This window comes from Rattus norvegicus, chromosome 8 (assembly GCF_021556685.1).
Source record: "Rattus norvegicus strain SHRSP/BbbUtx chromosome 8, alternate assembly SHRSP_T2T, whole genome shotgun sequence".
Taxonomy (NCBI): Eukaryota; Metazoa; Chordata; class Mammalia; order Rodentia; family Muridae; genus Rattus; species Rattus norvegicus.
This window is the reverse complement of record NC_141541.1, coordinates 111,720,082-111,734,354: the sequence shown is the minus strand read 5'-3', so window position 1 is coordinate 111,734,354 and position 14,273 is coordinate 111,720,082. Positions and strand designations below refer to the sequence as shown.

Here is a 14,273-nt window from a genome sequence, read left to right as displayed (position 1 = left end):
CATCATTCAAACTCAAGTCAGAGCAGAAGGAATTCTAGGTGCAATCGCCTGTATTGGGTCATTCACTGTTTAGCAGCTAGAAAGCCGGACTAGGAAGAACGGAAAGCCCTAGCATCACATAACCTAGGCACGGCGGTAGTAGAATGCCTGTGCTCTCGGCACTTGGATGGTGGAGGCAGGAAGATCAGATTATCTTTTTTCTGTTTGGCATTCAGAGCAACGTGGGATACGTGAGACCTGGTCTCAAAACAAACAAAAAGCTTCCTGGGTTGAAGCTTTTTGTCAAGGGTAAAGTATTCACTCAGTACGTGACATGCACCTGTTACACCCTACCACCAAAATCACATTCCCAGCTATTCTCCACTTCACAAGAGCTAGTGTTAGAGGGTCAGATTTATTTAACTTGGCCCTGGTAGACACATCTTGTCCAGGATGGAGTTCAAAATCAGCTCCCTTTCATTCATGTACTGCTTATTTAAGGTTCTTCCATAAATGGAACTACGAATACTTATCCAGTGCTCATCAAAAGCATTCCATTCAGAAGAAAAGTAATAGGTGCCCGACCAGAGAGGGTGCAAGTACCGAAAAGCGGGGCAGGAGGAACGAGATTGAACGTAGCTGGCTTAACATGGTCTCTTTCCTTTTCCTGAAAGTTCAAACGCCTACCAGGCCACAGTCCTGGCGAGCAGACGCACGTGTACCCTACGCATGCGCGCAACGAAGGCACAACCGCCCCCTCCGGCTGGTCTTCTTTAGCCAAGTCACCAACCCTCTAAATGCCCGCCCTCAAGGCAAAATCCTTGGCCAATCGGAGGCAGGAGCCATTAGGGACGTCACTTTTTGCATACACCCGCTTCTCCCCGCCCCCACACAGGGCACCGCCCCGTCGAAGGAACGGATTGTCACCTAAGCGCTCCGTCCCGGCATCTGATTGGCTCTCCCGGAAGACCCGCCCCCTTCTCGTCCCGCCGCCCGCCGCCCGCCCCCCTCGGCGCGCCCACAGCGGCGGGCGGAACCGAGCGCGCAGGCGCGGCGCTGCCTCTCTCTGCTGGTGGCCCGCCCTCCCTCCTCCCCTCCCTCCCCTCCCCGTCCCCTCTCCCCTCCTCAGGCCCGCGCGTCTTCCTCCCGCACGCGCCGTCGTTAGCCGAGCGCTCGCCGGTGCGCGTCTTCCTTGTCCCACAGGCAGCGGGGCGGGCGCGACCCTGCTCCACGCTCGCGGTCCCGGCGAGGATCGTACCACCGTTCCCCGGAGCGCGGGGGTAGCCGGCCGCCCTGCCGCCTGCGCCTCGGCGACCCCGCGGGGCTGAGGCGACGCCTCACCCGGCAGCCTGAGCGCACAGCCGGCCTTGACCCAGAGCTCCGAACCGCGAGCGCCGCGCCCTCCGCCGGCCCCACCCATCCGGGCAGCGGCCATGGCCGAGACCGAGGAGCGGAGCCTGGACAACTTCTTCGCCAAGAGGGACAAGAAGAAGAAGAAGGAGCGGAGCAGTCGGGCGGCCAACGCGGCGAGCGGCGCGGGCGGGAGCAGCGCGGCGGCGGGCTCCAGGCCGGGCGACGGCGGGAGCTTGGGCTCCGGTGCCAGGTCGGGAGACGGCGGGAGCTCGGGCTCTGGTGCCAGGTCGGGAGACGGCGGGAGCTTGGGCTCCGGTGCCAGGTCGGGAGACGGCGGGACCTCGAGGTCGGGAGACGGCGGGAGCGCGGGCCCCGGCGGCAAGGCCATAACGAAGGTGAGGGTCGGGAGCCCGGCGGCCGGCCGCATGTGCCCGCCCCCGCGGGCCCGGGAGCCCACGTGATTCGGGCTTCGCACGTCGGGCGAGCTCGCGGCCCCCGGGGCTCGTCTGGCCGCCCCCGTCCGCCGTCTTCCGCGCGCCGCGCCCTCTGGGCCACGGGGGTTGGGGCGGGCCGCGGTCCCCGGGTGACGTGTATCTGAGTCCTCGTTGTCCCACTTGAGCCTGGTTGGGGCTGGATTTTATTTTCTTAAGGTGTTCAAAGTCTCTGTGCCGCCGGTGTAGCGTGGCTTGCTTTCCCAGCGCGGCCACGTAAAGCTAGGAATTGAGTTGTGGAATTTCTGTCGCTTTTTCTCCGCCACTCAGCTTGCCCCGTAGTTGGTTTTAAGTAAAAGCGGCGGCAGAGGGGGTGTTTGGTAACCAGGCACGTGTCGGGATCTTGCAAGGACGGGCTAACTTTACAGCCCAGCCACTAGACCCATTTTATTTTTTTGAGACAAGGTCTCACTGTGTAGCCCTGGTTGGCCTCCAATTCACAAAGAACCTCCGACCTCTGCCTCTCCGGAGTACTGGGATTAAAGGTCTGTGTCACTGTCTGGATTTTTTTTAAATTATTTTTAAAGATCGCATTTATTTGCCTGTTTGTGTGCACGCACTCATGTGTGTGTACGTGTCCGGCGAGGTTAGAGGCCGGGGTTAATTCTCTCCACCACGTGGGCCCGGAGAATCAGACTATGGTCCTCGGTTGTTGACTTGCGGGTTCTTATACCAGCTCAAGAATCCTGGCGGCCCCTGATCTAATTTATTCTAGTCTGAAATCTGTTTACCAAGATCTCTAATTAATCAGATGTTTTGCAGGTACCTTTACCTGTTGGGGAATCGCGATGGCCCTTGATACCTCTTTTTCTTAGTCTAAAACGTGCTTAACACAAACTCTAATCAGATGTTGTTTCTTCCATAGGATGAAAATGAGTGGAAAGAATTTGAACAAAAAGAGGTTGATTACAGCGGATTAAGAGTTCAGGCAATGCAAATAAGGTAGGGTGTGATTACACGTGGGATTAGATAACCTGGTTGCAGATGGAAGGACTGCCCGTGTTTAGGTCGTGGTCTCCAGCAGGCCTCTGGTGTCATTAAATTAGCTGCCAATTCTAAAATCCTGTGAGAGTTTCCCGATTTGCAACTGTTTGGATTTTTGAGTTGATTAAAATGGGTATTTGTCATTTTTAAATTTTTAACACTTAGTGTTTGAACTTAGGTGGTCTTCCCTACCCCCAGTAAGGTTTCCTGTAGCTCATGCTGCCCAGAGAACTTACTGTGTAGCTGAGGATAAGGAGGGTTTTTTGTTTGTTTGTTTTCAAAAACATTTGAAGTGTTTTGCCTGTGTATGTCTGTACCGTCTACTGGATTGGAGTTACAGCTGTTGGTGTGTCTGGTGCTGGGAACTGGATCCCGATCTGTGGGAGAGCACTGAGCTGTTCCTGACCTTGAACCCTTGCTTCTAAAAGTGTCCACCTGAATGTGTGCTTGGTTTCGCTTCTCCTTGTTCATATTTAGTAAGGTGGATTGTAGTTCTCTCTGGGAAACAAGTTGAGATACTTTTGCAATTGCAGTTGAGGATACTTCAAACATCATAGATCTGTATTCACACTGAAGCCACTTTGAGTACTCATACCCCCCACACACACACACACACCCCGGTCTAGGAATTGAACATTTCTGTTAATAGAGCGGCTCTCCTGAAGCCTTGAACCCACCGCCTTTATCCCCAGTGAGTGACTTGCCCTGGCACTCTGTCTGCACAGTTCTTAGCCATTTCCTGAGCTGCTGGAACTGCAGGCCCCTGCTACCTACCATCTCAGGTTCTGAAGTGACTGATTTTCAAAGTTTAGGAAAATAGTCATATTTTCACAGTTGGATTGGTTGATTACGAGACTTTAAAATTGAGAGCCTACATTGTCATGTTCAATCTCTGATAGTTCGTTTTAGATCTGGTTTTTAAAGTGACATGCTTGGGAAGATTTTTAAGAAGAAAATGTAAGATTTTGAAGTACAAAAAAAGTAAGGTAGGGCTCTGTTGCTTTAAGATTCAAAATCCTTAACTCGTCTTACACAAAATGATCAGAAATTCTTTGATGCTTGCAATTTGTAGAGAATTCAAGTGACCATTTGAGACAGTTGTTAAGGAAACAACTTTCTTAACATAATCTTTTAAAATCTAGATCAGGTAACTTCTATTGAAAAACCAGTAAGTATTTTAATGTCTGGTTAATGTCTGTCCCACCCAGGCATTGATGCCCCTAGGTGCTCTCATTTGTGAATTCACCAAATTAAACATTTCTTTTTGTAGCAGGAAACTTAAAAGGTATCTACCTGTTTGGTGTGGCTTCTTTTGTATGTGAGTGCACGGGCGCTTTATTTTTTTCCTTTTTTAAAGATTTAATTATGTGTGTATGTCTGGGAATATGTACTGTGCATGCAGGTGCCTGCTGAGGTCAGAAGAGCGTCAGGTAGGTCCCGTGAAGCTGGAGTTACAGGTATTTGGGAGCTGTCTGAGTTCTAGGGACTGAATTTGATTCCTCTGCAAGACCAGTATATACTCTGATGAGTAAATTTTAGAAAATACTCCCACTGGGCTTGACGGTGAAAGCTGTAACTGTCAGCTGTTGAGAAGGCTGAGGTAGGGAGATTGAGAAAAAAAAAAATCAGGCCTGCATGGGTTAGAGTGAGTTCAAGGTTACCCTGAGCAATTTAGTGAGATCCTATCTCAAATTTTAAAAAGTAGAAAATGTTCCTGTTTTCTTTGTCCCGAAGCTTGATGTATAACTATGGAGTGGGATTTACAGGTTCCTTTTATCTAGGGTGGTCCCTGCTCTGTTGTAGTTAGGGTTTTGGTCGGCCCTTGAGTGGTAAGTTTTGGTCATATTGACTTGAACTTTAATGGGTAAAAGTAACACTTTCTGAAGGTGGAGGGGTAGCCTTCAAGGTTTTTCAGTGTAAAATTTGATTTTAGAGTCAAGAAGTTACTTCATAGCTCAGGCTGGCCTTGAACTGCTGTGATCCTCCTGTTTTCAGCCCTGCGTGCTAGGGTTTATAGGTGTGCACCACTATGCCAGGCTTAGTTTGCCAAACCTTCCCCTGTTTGGAATACTGGGAGTCAGACATGGTTTCATACAACACAGGCAAGTTCTACCAGCGAGTCATATCCTTAGCTCTAATTTATTATCTAACTTTTTTTGGTTCTTTTTTTGAGACAGGGTCTTGTGTCAAAGCTAGAATTAGACTCCATATACAGGCAAGACACTTACCTCCATGCCTTTCCCTCCAGTGCTTGCTTTAAGACGTGGGGGCAGTCCCACTGGGTTATTCCAGGTTGGCTCCCAGGCTCTTGGTTGGAGGGATGTATTTTGTTGTACAGTAAACTGCTAGCTTCTGTGCTGTGCTGTTCATGGTTTACAGCACCAGTTTGTCATTGCTCTCCAGTAGTTACTTTAGAAAATGTCACTGGTTTTTGCTAGTGGGTTATAATCTAGGTGTGTTTTTAAAATTTGTGGTTATTTTAATTATTCTTAAAAGTCTCTGGGGCTGGGGTTAGAAAAATGTGTCCTGGCAGGATATGATAGGACATGCCTGTAATCCCAGATCGGGAAGTTGAGGCAGGAGGATTATGGGTTCAAGGCAAGGCTAACCTTAGCTACATTGGGAGAGACGTCTTAAAAAAGAGATGTGACATTTTACTTGATGTTAGTAAGCCAAATTGGAATTTTTCTTTAAATTGTGAACATGCAGTATATGCCTTGCCTGAATGTTCACTCCTGTGCTCTTCAATTGAGGGCCAGAGGAGTCCATGAGATAAGGTCTCTCAGTGAACTTGAATCTCACCATTTTGGCTAGGCTGGCTAGTCCTGCAATGTGGACATGCCTGGCTTTCTTGCGAATGCCAGGGATTTGAATTCCTCTTCTCTTTTTGCTTTTACAGCAAGTGTTCTCACTGTATATGCAGCTGAGCAGTTGTGACTTAATTTGTTGGTGACTGGGTAGATTGAAAAACTGAAAGCTACTGCTTCAGTGTATGCAGGTGTAAGTGGGAAGCCACCTTTCCTGGATGGATTAAGTTGTTGGGACATTGCCATTAGGCAGTTGCATCTAGATGAGTACCTATTTCATCCCTGAAGAAATTAGCATAGTGGCTTTAAAGTTTTAAAAAGGCAAGAAACTCTTGAAAAAAATTCTGAAGATTGGACACCACAATTAGTCTGAGTAATTATAAACTTCATACCAGATAATAAGCTATTGTTAGAAAATGGTGTTATGTTATCTGATCAGCTTTTAAAGATCCTTTGTAAATAACATGTTCCCATATCTTTTTTTTCAAATGAAAGCTAGAATTTACTGTTATCATGGTGATATATGTGCTGAATGTATAGAATTTGTATGACTGCTAAATATCTAGTAGTACTGTCTGTGACAGTGTGTGCTAACCCATTTGCTCTTCATGTTGGTGTATGTGTCATCTCTATCTAAAAGCCAACAAGTGTATCTGGAAAGCCTGACCAGTAAATGACAGAGATGGCAGAACCTGGATTTCAGCAATCAGTTTCCTAATACTGTTTTGGCTATCAAAATACTTGTTAAAATTACAAATCTTTAGGATTCGCTCTGCATTGTTTTGGTGTTTATGATAACTGTCTTAGATGATAATTTAGATGGCATGATTATTTGTTAGTGATCAGCATCATTTTATGTGGCTGAACAGGTTATATGATAAAGGGAAAACTGAAATTTGGCTTGACCATATCCTTCATCTCTCTTTCCTTTGTCTTTTAAAAATTACAGTTTATTTTGTGTGGGCATGCCGTGGCGTGCAAATCAGAATAAAACCAGCAGGAGTTAGTTCTCTTCCACCTGTGGATCCTGGAGATTAAACTCAGGTAGCTGGGCCTGGTGGCAAGGACCATCTAGTTGTGACCTTTAGTTTTGGAGAATGTGTTACTGAAGTCATCATCCTTTGCCTCAGCTTGTGTGCCGAGGTCACCAGCCAGTCTCCCAGTGGTGATCACTTCCATGTTTATTGTTTTGAATTATGGGGATCAGCCCAAGACAAAGTGCTCTGTTATTGAGCCTTGTCACTAGACCTTAAGAGACCATCTTAAGTACAGATTGAAGATTAGGTGCTTCTCTTTGTTGGCATCCCAAGTCATTAATGCAGGAGTTACTTCAGCTGGACTCAGTAAAGATGGGTGTGATGGTTTACACCTTTACTCCCAGCACGTGAGATAGAGACAGGAAGATCAGCCTGGGTCATAAACTTCCTTGAGTATATGCTGAATTTAAGAACAGCCTGGGCTATGTGAGACCTTGCTTCAAAATCAAGTCCAAAAGGAGGTCAAGAAATTTGTCTTGGATTCTAGGTATGGCTCAGTTTAGCATGGTTTTGTAGCATACATGAAAAATCCAAGTTAGACTATACTCACAGAAACAAAACAATAACAGAACAGTACCTGAAGAAATTTAGCTTAAAGCTAGGACATGTCTAATAGAAATAATCTTTTATGGGGGCCAGCAAGATGGCTTATTGGGCATTGCTGTTAATGTTGATGGCCTGAGTTTATTCCCTAGAGTCCACATGGTGGAAAGAGAACTGATTCCCAAGTTCCCCCTAGAAAGTATAATTGGGCATAATGGTGTACTCACACCTTTCATCCCAGCAGAGGGGGGCAGAGATAGGCAGATCTCTGAGATGTAGATCAACTTTGCCTAAATATGAGTCCATGCCAGTCACTACTGCATAATGCGACCATATTTCAAAAAAAAATTGTTTTTTTGTAGTAGTAGTTTCATATGGTGGTGCATATACATCTAGTTCTTGGGAAGTTCAATGTGCTTGTTTTTCAATAGTGAAAAGGAAGACGATGATAATGAAAAGAGAGAAGATCCAGGAGATAATTGGGAAGAAGGTGGAGGTGGCAGTGGAGCAGAAAAATCTTCAGGTCCCTGGAATAAAACTGCTCTGGTACAAGCGCCTCCTGCTCCAGTAACAGGTGATCTTCTGTTTTCCCTCCTGAGAAGGGGGTGGGCAAAGTGGATCCCAGTGTATGTTTCGTTAGTGGAAGGAATGTAGAAATTGAGTAACATACTTTTTTTTGCCCTGTAGGCTGTCAAAGTTTTGCTTTTGTTTTTGGTGCTAGGGAATGAAGGAAGCCAAGTAGTTTACCTGTTGCCATAATCCTACCACTAAATTCCATGGTGCTACACACTTAGGTCTGGAAGCTTACATTCTTGGCAGAAGGGAGTGAGTAAAAAAGTTCTTTGTAACAAATCTTGGGGGTTTGTGTGTTGTTGGAGTATGTGCTTTCGTGGTTGTACAACTGCTTGTGGATAGGCCACAGCTCTTCGTTGTTGTTCACTTTTATTTTTTGAGAATAGGGTTTCTCAAGGAACTAGGAACTCAAGCCAATTCTAGCTATCCTAGCTAGCCAGCTTGCTTTTATGATCATGTTTCTGCCTCTAGTGAGATGACTGCCATGCCTGCCTAGGCTAACATGGATCTGATCATCCAGCTCTGGTCATCATCCATTAAGTCATCTTTCTAGCTCAGTTTTTGTTTGGTTTTTGCTGTGTTAGAAATTGAACTCTAATGTGCTGCCCCACAACTGCATTTTCAGCTCAAAAATCTTAGTTTTATTTATTTTATATAGCTTAGGCTGGCCTTGAGTCCTCTGTGTAATACGGATGACCTTATGCTACCCCCACCTCCCTAAAACTGAGATTACAGGTGTGAGCTTTCCCAGCAGCTGTCTAATTTAATTTTTTTTTTTCTTTTTGAGGACGTCATCTGTATGTTTTGGTAATCATTCCCACTCCACCCAGGCCCACTAGTCACTCTTGCTTTTTGAGTCAGGGTCTTACTAGGTAGCCCAGGCTAGCCCTGAATTTATTTGCGTGCGTGTGGTGTGTGGGTGTGCATATCGAGGCTAGAGTGGCTGTGTCTTCCTTTGTTACTCTAAATGCTTGAGACAAGCTCTCACTGAGTCTAGAGATGATGGAATTGGCTGTACTGGTTGGCTAGCACACTCCTGGGATGTTCTTTCCTCTTTCACTGTCCACCTCCCCAAGCCTATGCTGTTTACAAGCCCACGATGCTGCCATGCCTGAGTTCTGGTGCATATGAATTAAGTTCTAATGCTACGGCACGTGCTGAAATGACTGAATCACCATGATGATGCCCTTAAGTTTTCTTTTTTCCCTCCTGAGCTTGCTCCTCTTTCAAGCTACTCCTGAAATGTTCCCGCAGACCCTTAGTCTTTATGCTTTGGGCTCCATCTTTCCTCTTTGTATCAGGTGCCTGAAAAGCCAGATGATAGATAACCTAAATGAGCGGACTGGTGGTCTCTGTTGTGCTGCTGTGGCATAGACAATAATGTAGATTGAACAACGACGGTCAGTTGTTGGGCCAGATTCTGCTTGTTGGCTGACATTTAGTTTTTAAGTGTTTGCTTTCTTTTTAATGTTGTGTGATGAGTTTGTGGAGCTGGTCTTGCCACCATGTTTATAGAGAATCTTACCTGCCAAGCCATTTATTTGGCTGGCCTCCAGGCCTTTTCACATGTTTAATTCTACTCTGTTATTAACCCCCACCCCACCCCCCAAGCCCTTTTTTAAAATGTAGCTGCTTTGTGGCTCAGCAGTTAAGAGTACTAACTAGTAGCTCTACCAGCACCAGAACCGTATCTTAGTAATTCTTACCTGGATGCCCACAAACACCTATGACTCCTGTATCAAGGAATCCACTTTTTCCTTCTGCCCACCAGGCACCTGTGTATCTACACAAAGTGTGCACACATTAAACTGTAGCTCCTCCGTACTCCTCTGCTGTGGTCTTTGATGTGGCACCCATCTCCCTTTTTGTCTCCAAGAGTATACTGCTCATTAGCATTTTGGGAGGTGATGGATGTGATAGAGTGACGGCTACTCACATGTAGCTGTTGAGCACTGTGGGTGGTGGCTAATGTGACTGAGGAGTTGAAATCTAGGCTTCATTTTACTCCTCTTAAATAGCTACATGTGTTGCTTTGAATCCCAGCACTCGGGACACAGGCAAGTGGTGTCTGAGCTAAGGCAGCCATGGCTACAAAGTGGAGACTGTCTTTAGATGAATGAAGCAAGTGAGCAGCAAGCCTCACAAGTCACATGACCCTCACACAAACTATGGTGACAATTTTTTCAAAGCCACATATAGTGGCTGAAGCATAAGGGTCAGTAGATATTTGGGGTTTGGTCTGGTCTCTTTGAAGATGACCAGGACTCAAGATCTTCCTGTCTCAGCCTCCCATGTTGCAAGCATGTTTCATTATTCAAGGCAGATTTTAATGTGTGTGTGTCAAGTGCAGTTTAGGTACTCAGTAAATAAGCATGTGTGCTTTACCTCTGGTATGACTAGGCCTATAGAAAAGTCTTTTAAACTATAAGAACATTTTATTACATCTAGTAGATGATTACAGTGCTGTCCCATTGAGCTTCCCCAGCCTGAAACTTTGAAAGCTTTTGAAAAGTGGGAAACACTGCTTGAAAACATACTGAGGGTCAGCTGGGGAAAATAGGAGATAGATAGGAAAGACCTGAAAGGTTGTGGCCCCCAATTAAATTTTAAGCCAAGGTACCTGTGTTATAAGCAAATAGAGAAACTTAACATCCAGTGATCTTAAGAGAATGAAATAAAGATGAGAATTAGATATTTTCTTTATTATCTTTAGGGGCTTAAAATGCTGATGTGCATTTTATTAAATAACTTACATAAGATAACCTTGTTTAACCCACCTTCAAAGTAGAGAAAGTGGCTGCCACATATACTGATAGGAGAAACACTCTAGTGATCATACATTCCAAAAGGGTAACCTCAAGATTAAGAGATGGGTGGGTTTTCTACTTTGAAACATTTTCTCACAGAACTTTGCTTTTATTGTCTAATCCAGATCCTTTCTATGATTGGTCAAACATTTGAATGAATGTTTATCTATTAGTTACAGAAACCCCGGAGCCAGCAATGCCTAGTGGTGTATACAGGCCTCCTGGGGCAAGGCTAACCACGACAAGGAAAACGCCACAAGGACCACCAGAAATATACAGTGACACACAGTTCCCATCCCTGCAGTCCACTGCCAAGCATGTAGAGAGCCGGAAGTAAGTGTGTGGAGCTGTGGGTTAGGCTTCCTGACAGGTGGCTGGGAACCAGGTGGAGCTTGGGTGCCCAGGAGGGAGGAGATGGTGGGGCAAGAGCAAGAGCCCTTTTTGGAAAGGACAAGAGAAAGGATGCTAAGATAGATTTCGTGATCCGCTGTGTTTCTGTCACAGCTCCATTTAGGTAGTTCTTTTAATTTTAAGTACATTTTACTGGCTTATGTTCCTTTTAAATAAGGAAACTAGAATTGTAGAAGCATTTATCATTGCATTCCCAATATATGTGAGTAGGTGAAAGACGCTGGGATTTAGAGATCTAATACTATAAATAATCTTATTTCAGCAGGTACTTAAAATGAATGCTGCCTGAAGTTAAATGACCACATATGGCACATCTACATCTTATTAGGGACATGGATTTTCAAAAGTAAATAAAGTGGGAAGAAATGTAAATGGCATCAGATGGACGAATTTTTGGGTGGTTTTTAAATCCCAGCCTTTGCCTCACTGAGAGCACAGCTGGCTTGAATTAGACCTCTACTTGGACGTGCTCCCCATTCTGTCCTCACATGTGGGGGGACTCTGGGAGAGCAGTGACTTGCCACACATCTTCTGTACCTGATCTAATCAGACCACTCCCCCAAAGCAAAGGGGAGGAGAAATCGTTGAATGATGAGAACATTACTTGAATGAGGAAATTGTTGCCCTTATGCATAAAGACGTATTACCTACTAACTGCGAAAACTTAGAAGTGAGTCTTAGAAGGAATGTCATTATACAGCTTCTCTCTGGTTGTCTTCAAGTTGGTCCCAAATACTCTGTTCAGAAGATGGGGCCTCAGAGCTTCAGTACAGTATTACATGTTTTCTGTTCAATTGAAGCCTTAATGGTTTGATAAGGATTTTTGTATTCCCTTCCTGTCTCTCCAGGATTATTCTTAGGGTCTTTTTTTTTTTTTTTTTTTTAAATTCGAGGAAGAATACTTTCAAAATTCCCTAGTGACGAAGAAATATTTACTGATTACATTTCTTTTCCCTTAGGGATAAAGAAATGGAGAAGAGCTTTGAAGTAGTAAGACACAAAAATAGAGTTAGGGAGGAGGTTTCAAAAAATCAGGCCCTTAAACTTGAGCTAGACAACCAGTATGCTGTGCTTGAGAATGAGAAGTACAGCCCCACACAGTACAGTTAAGGAATGGTCTTTGCTAAGCCTTCCAAGATAACTAGACCACAGCCAACCACCAAGAACAGCCATTCAGCGTCTTGATTTCTGCATCTACAGTGGCTGACTGAAGACCTCGGTCCAGTGGCTGTCCCTGTTGCACTATGGAAGTTCAAGAGTCACGACTGATCTTGATGTGTCTTGGATTTAGGGATGTTTTCATTGTCTTAAATATTTGTGAATTAGATTCAACAGTGTTTCCATAGTTGCTCTGCGTATAAAACCAAACCTGCAGCCAGTGGTCATTTCAAACATCTTTATGTTCAGATACTGAGCCTTCGCAAGGTTGACTACCTCAGATTTGCTGCACTTAAATTGTGGATTTCATGTGGATCACAACTTCTACATAAGGTTACAGCTATTAGTGTCTGTGTGAACCTTGAAACCAACTCTACTGGATTCCTAGCAGAAAGCCTTCAGAAGTCAGCCATCTGGGTTCTGATCCGCTGTAAAAACAGAAGAGTTAAGTGACCTTAATAACCTGTTCTGTGCCCCATCCTAAGGAATATTCTATAGGCTGTGGCTGTTAGACTTCCTGGAACAAGCCGCTGTCAGAAATGATGTGTTTGGATCATCTGTGTGGGGCTTATGATTTATAATTTTAAGTTTTTAGTTGTATGAGGTAACTATGGATTTAATTCAACCAAACTTGGGTCCACCAAATGGGGAGCGGGTGGGGGTAGCCTTGTTTCTTTGAATACATTTTCATTCAGATAGTGCTTGTCCAGTTCCACATTAAGGCCTTGCTTTGACTTGGAGTAAGTTCTTTGAGGGCATATTGTGTGGTGAAATAGTCTGAAAGAAGCATTGGAATTGTGAGATGCCCTATGAATTTGCCATCCTTAGGTGGAACCAGGTAGCTGTAGATACATATAAAGGACAGTGGATCCGCTCCACTCCAGGTGCTGCTCAAGCCTCCTAATCAGGTCTAAATTGAACTGCTGTGGACAGAGTGTGGTGTCTGCTCAGAAGGGGTGTTTCACTGACCTGGCTTTTACAGTTCAAAGTAACAGGAGCAAAAACCACCAAGTTGTGAATCTTGCATGGTGTCTGATAAATACAGTGTGTGCCCCATATTTTAAGGTTATGGGCTATTCTGGAGATCCATTCATTGTTTAGCCAGCTCTTATCATTCACCTTGGGAGTATGTTTGTATTCACTTGGAGAGTCAGGGGAATAGCCAGTAATGTAGCACTTCTGTTGTTAGTAATTACAATGTAACGATCTAGTGGTACTTGGCTCTTAGAAGAGGTCACAGTTAGATTTCTTTCCACCTAATGAAATAGACTGCCAGTTTTCATGCTACTGCAAATGGTTCAGTACATGTACTCTACATTGGCTATGACTGTGTGATATAATGGCGGTGCCTAGGTTTCTCTCTGTAAATGAATCCCTTTGCCAAACACAGTTCAGACTCGCTCACTACTGACAGTAGTAGAACCGGAATGAGTGAAGTTTTCCCAGCTTGAGAGCATGTCTTGCAGATTAGTGGATTAGTGCAGCAGTGTGGGAAGCAGGAGGTGCAGACCAGTGTCTCCTGACCAGACTGTATGCCACTTCTGGGCAACAGTGTTGGCATGATCTGAGCCAGCCAGGAGGAGGGTGGGTGATTAGAAGCTTGAGATTCTTAGTTATACTGAAGGCTTAATTTGGGCACCAGAAAACCTTAACAAGTAATCTCACACCTTGAGTCACAATCTTCCCTTAATGTATGCTTTACCCCAGCTTCACACACATAGACAAATTCTGTTCGGGGTTCTGGTTTAAGAAGTGAACAGAGACGTATGACGAGGTTTGTTTAATGGCATACTGTACTGGAACGCTGAAGACCTGCAGCAGATGTAAATTCCAAGTCTTGTTATAATTTTTTAAGATTGTGAAATCAAAATGCATATGAATCAAGTTTTAATACACTGTCTGGGTGGATGAGGCTGTCCATTGCACCATTTCTTTCTTTGGGTTCTCAGGCATGGTTCCGACAGTGTACGAACTCTGTAACATTAACATTGAATAAACAGTCAACCTACGGATGGTGGAATGTGGTGCTTTTCTGTTGAAACCCCTTAGTCTAAATTAGCAGTGTCTGGTCAACTTCTGGGGGATGACCCTGCTCTCGAAGGGTGCACTTAGAAATGTTTGCCAAATTTT

General features: G+C 44.9%; 1 protein-coding gene across 7 annotated transcripts; it reads left to right on the top strand.

Annotated features, from left to right (window-relative positions):
• Nucleotides 1-1,106: 1,106 nt before the first annotated feature.
• On the top strand, nt 1,107-14,160 carry Cdv3 (carnitine deficiency-associated gene expressed in ventricle 3). Of its 7 annotated transcripts, none has more exon segments than NM_001433855.1 (5): nt 1,107-1,727; nt 2,689-2,765; nt 7,626-7,768; nt 10,754-10,907; nt 11,248-14,160. In NM_001433855.1, coding segments are annotated over 5 exon segments (705 nt in total). In that variant the 5' UTR covers nt 1,107-1,412; the 3' UTR covers nt 11,264-14,160.
• The last annotated feature ends 113 nt before the right edge of the window (nt 14,161-14,273 follow it).

Excerpts from the sequence above, each read along its gene's own strand:
- Cdv3 (XM_087562326.1), top strand. Across the intron at positions 7,769-10,747 it reads GCCTCCTGCTCCAGTAACAG|TTACAGAAACCCCGGAGCCA; the intron begins GTGATCTTCTGT and ends TTTATCTATTAG. Across the intron at positions 10,908-11,944 it reads AAGCATGTAGAGAGCCGGAA|GGATAAAGAAATGGAGAAGA; the intron begins GTAAGTGTGTGG and ends CTTTTCCCTTAG.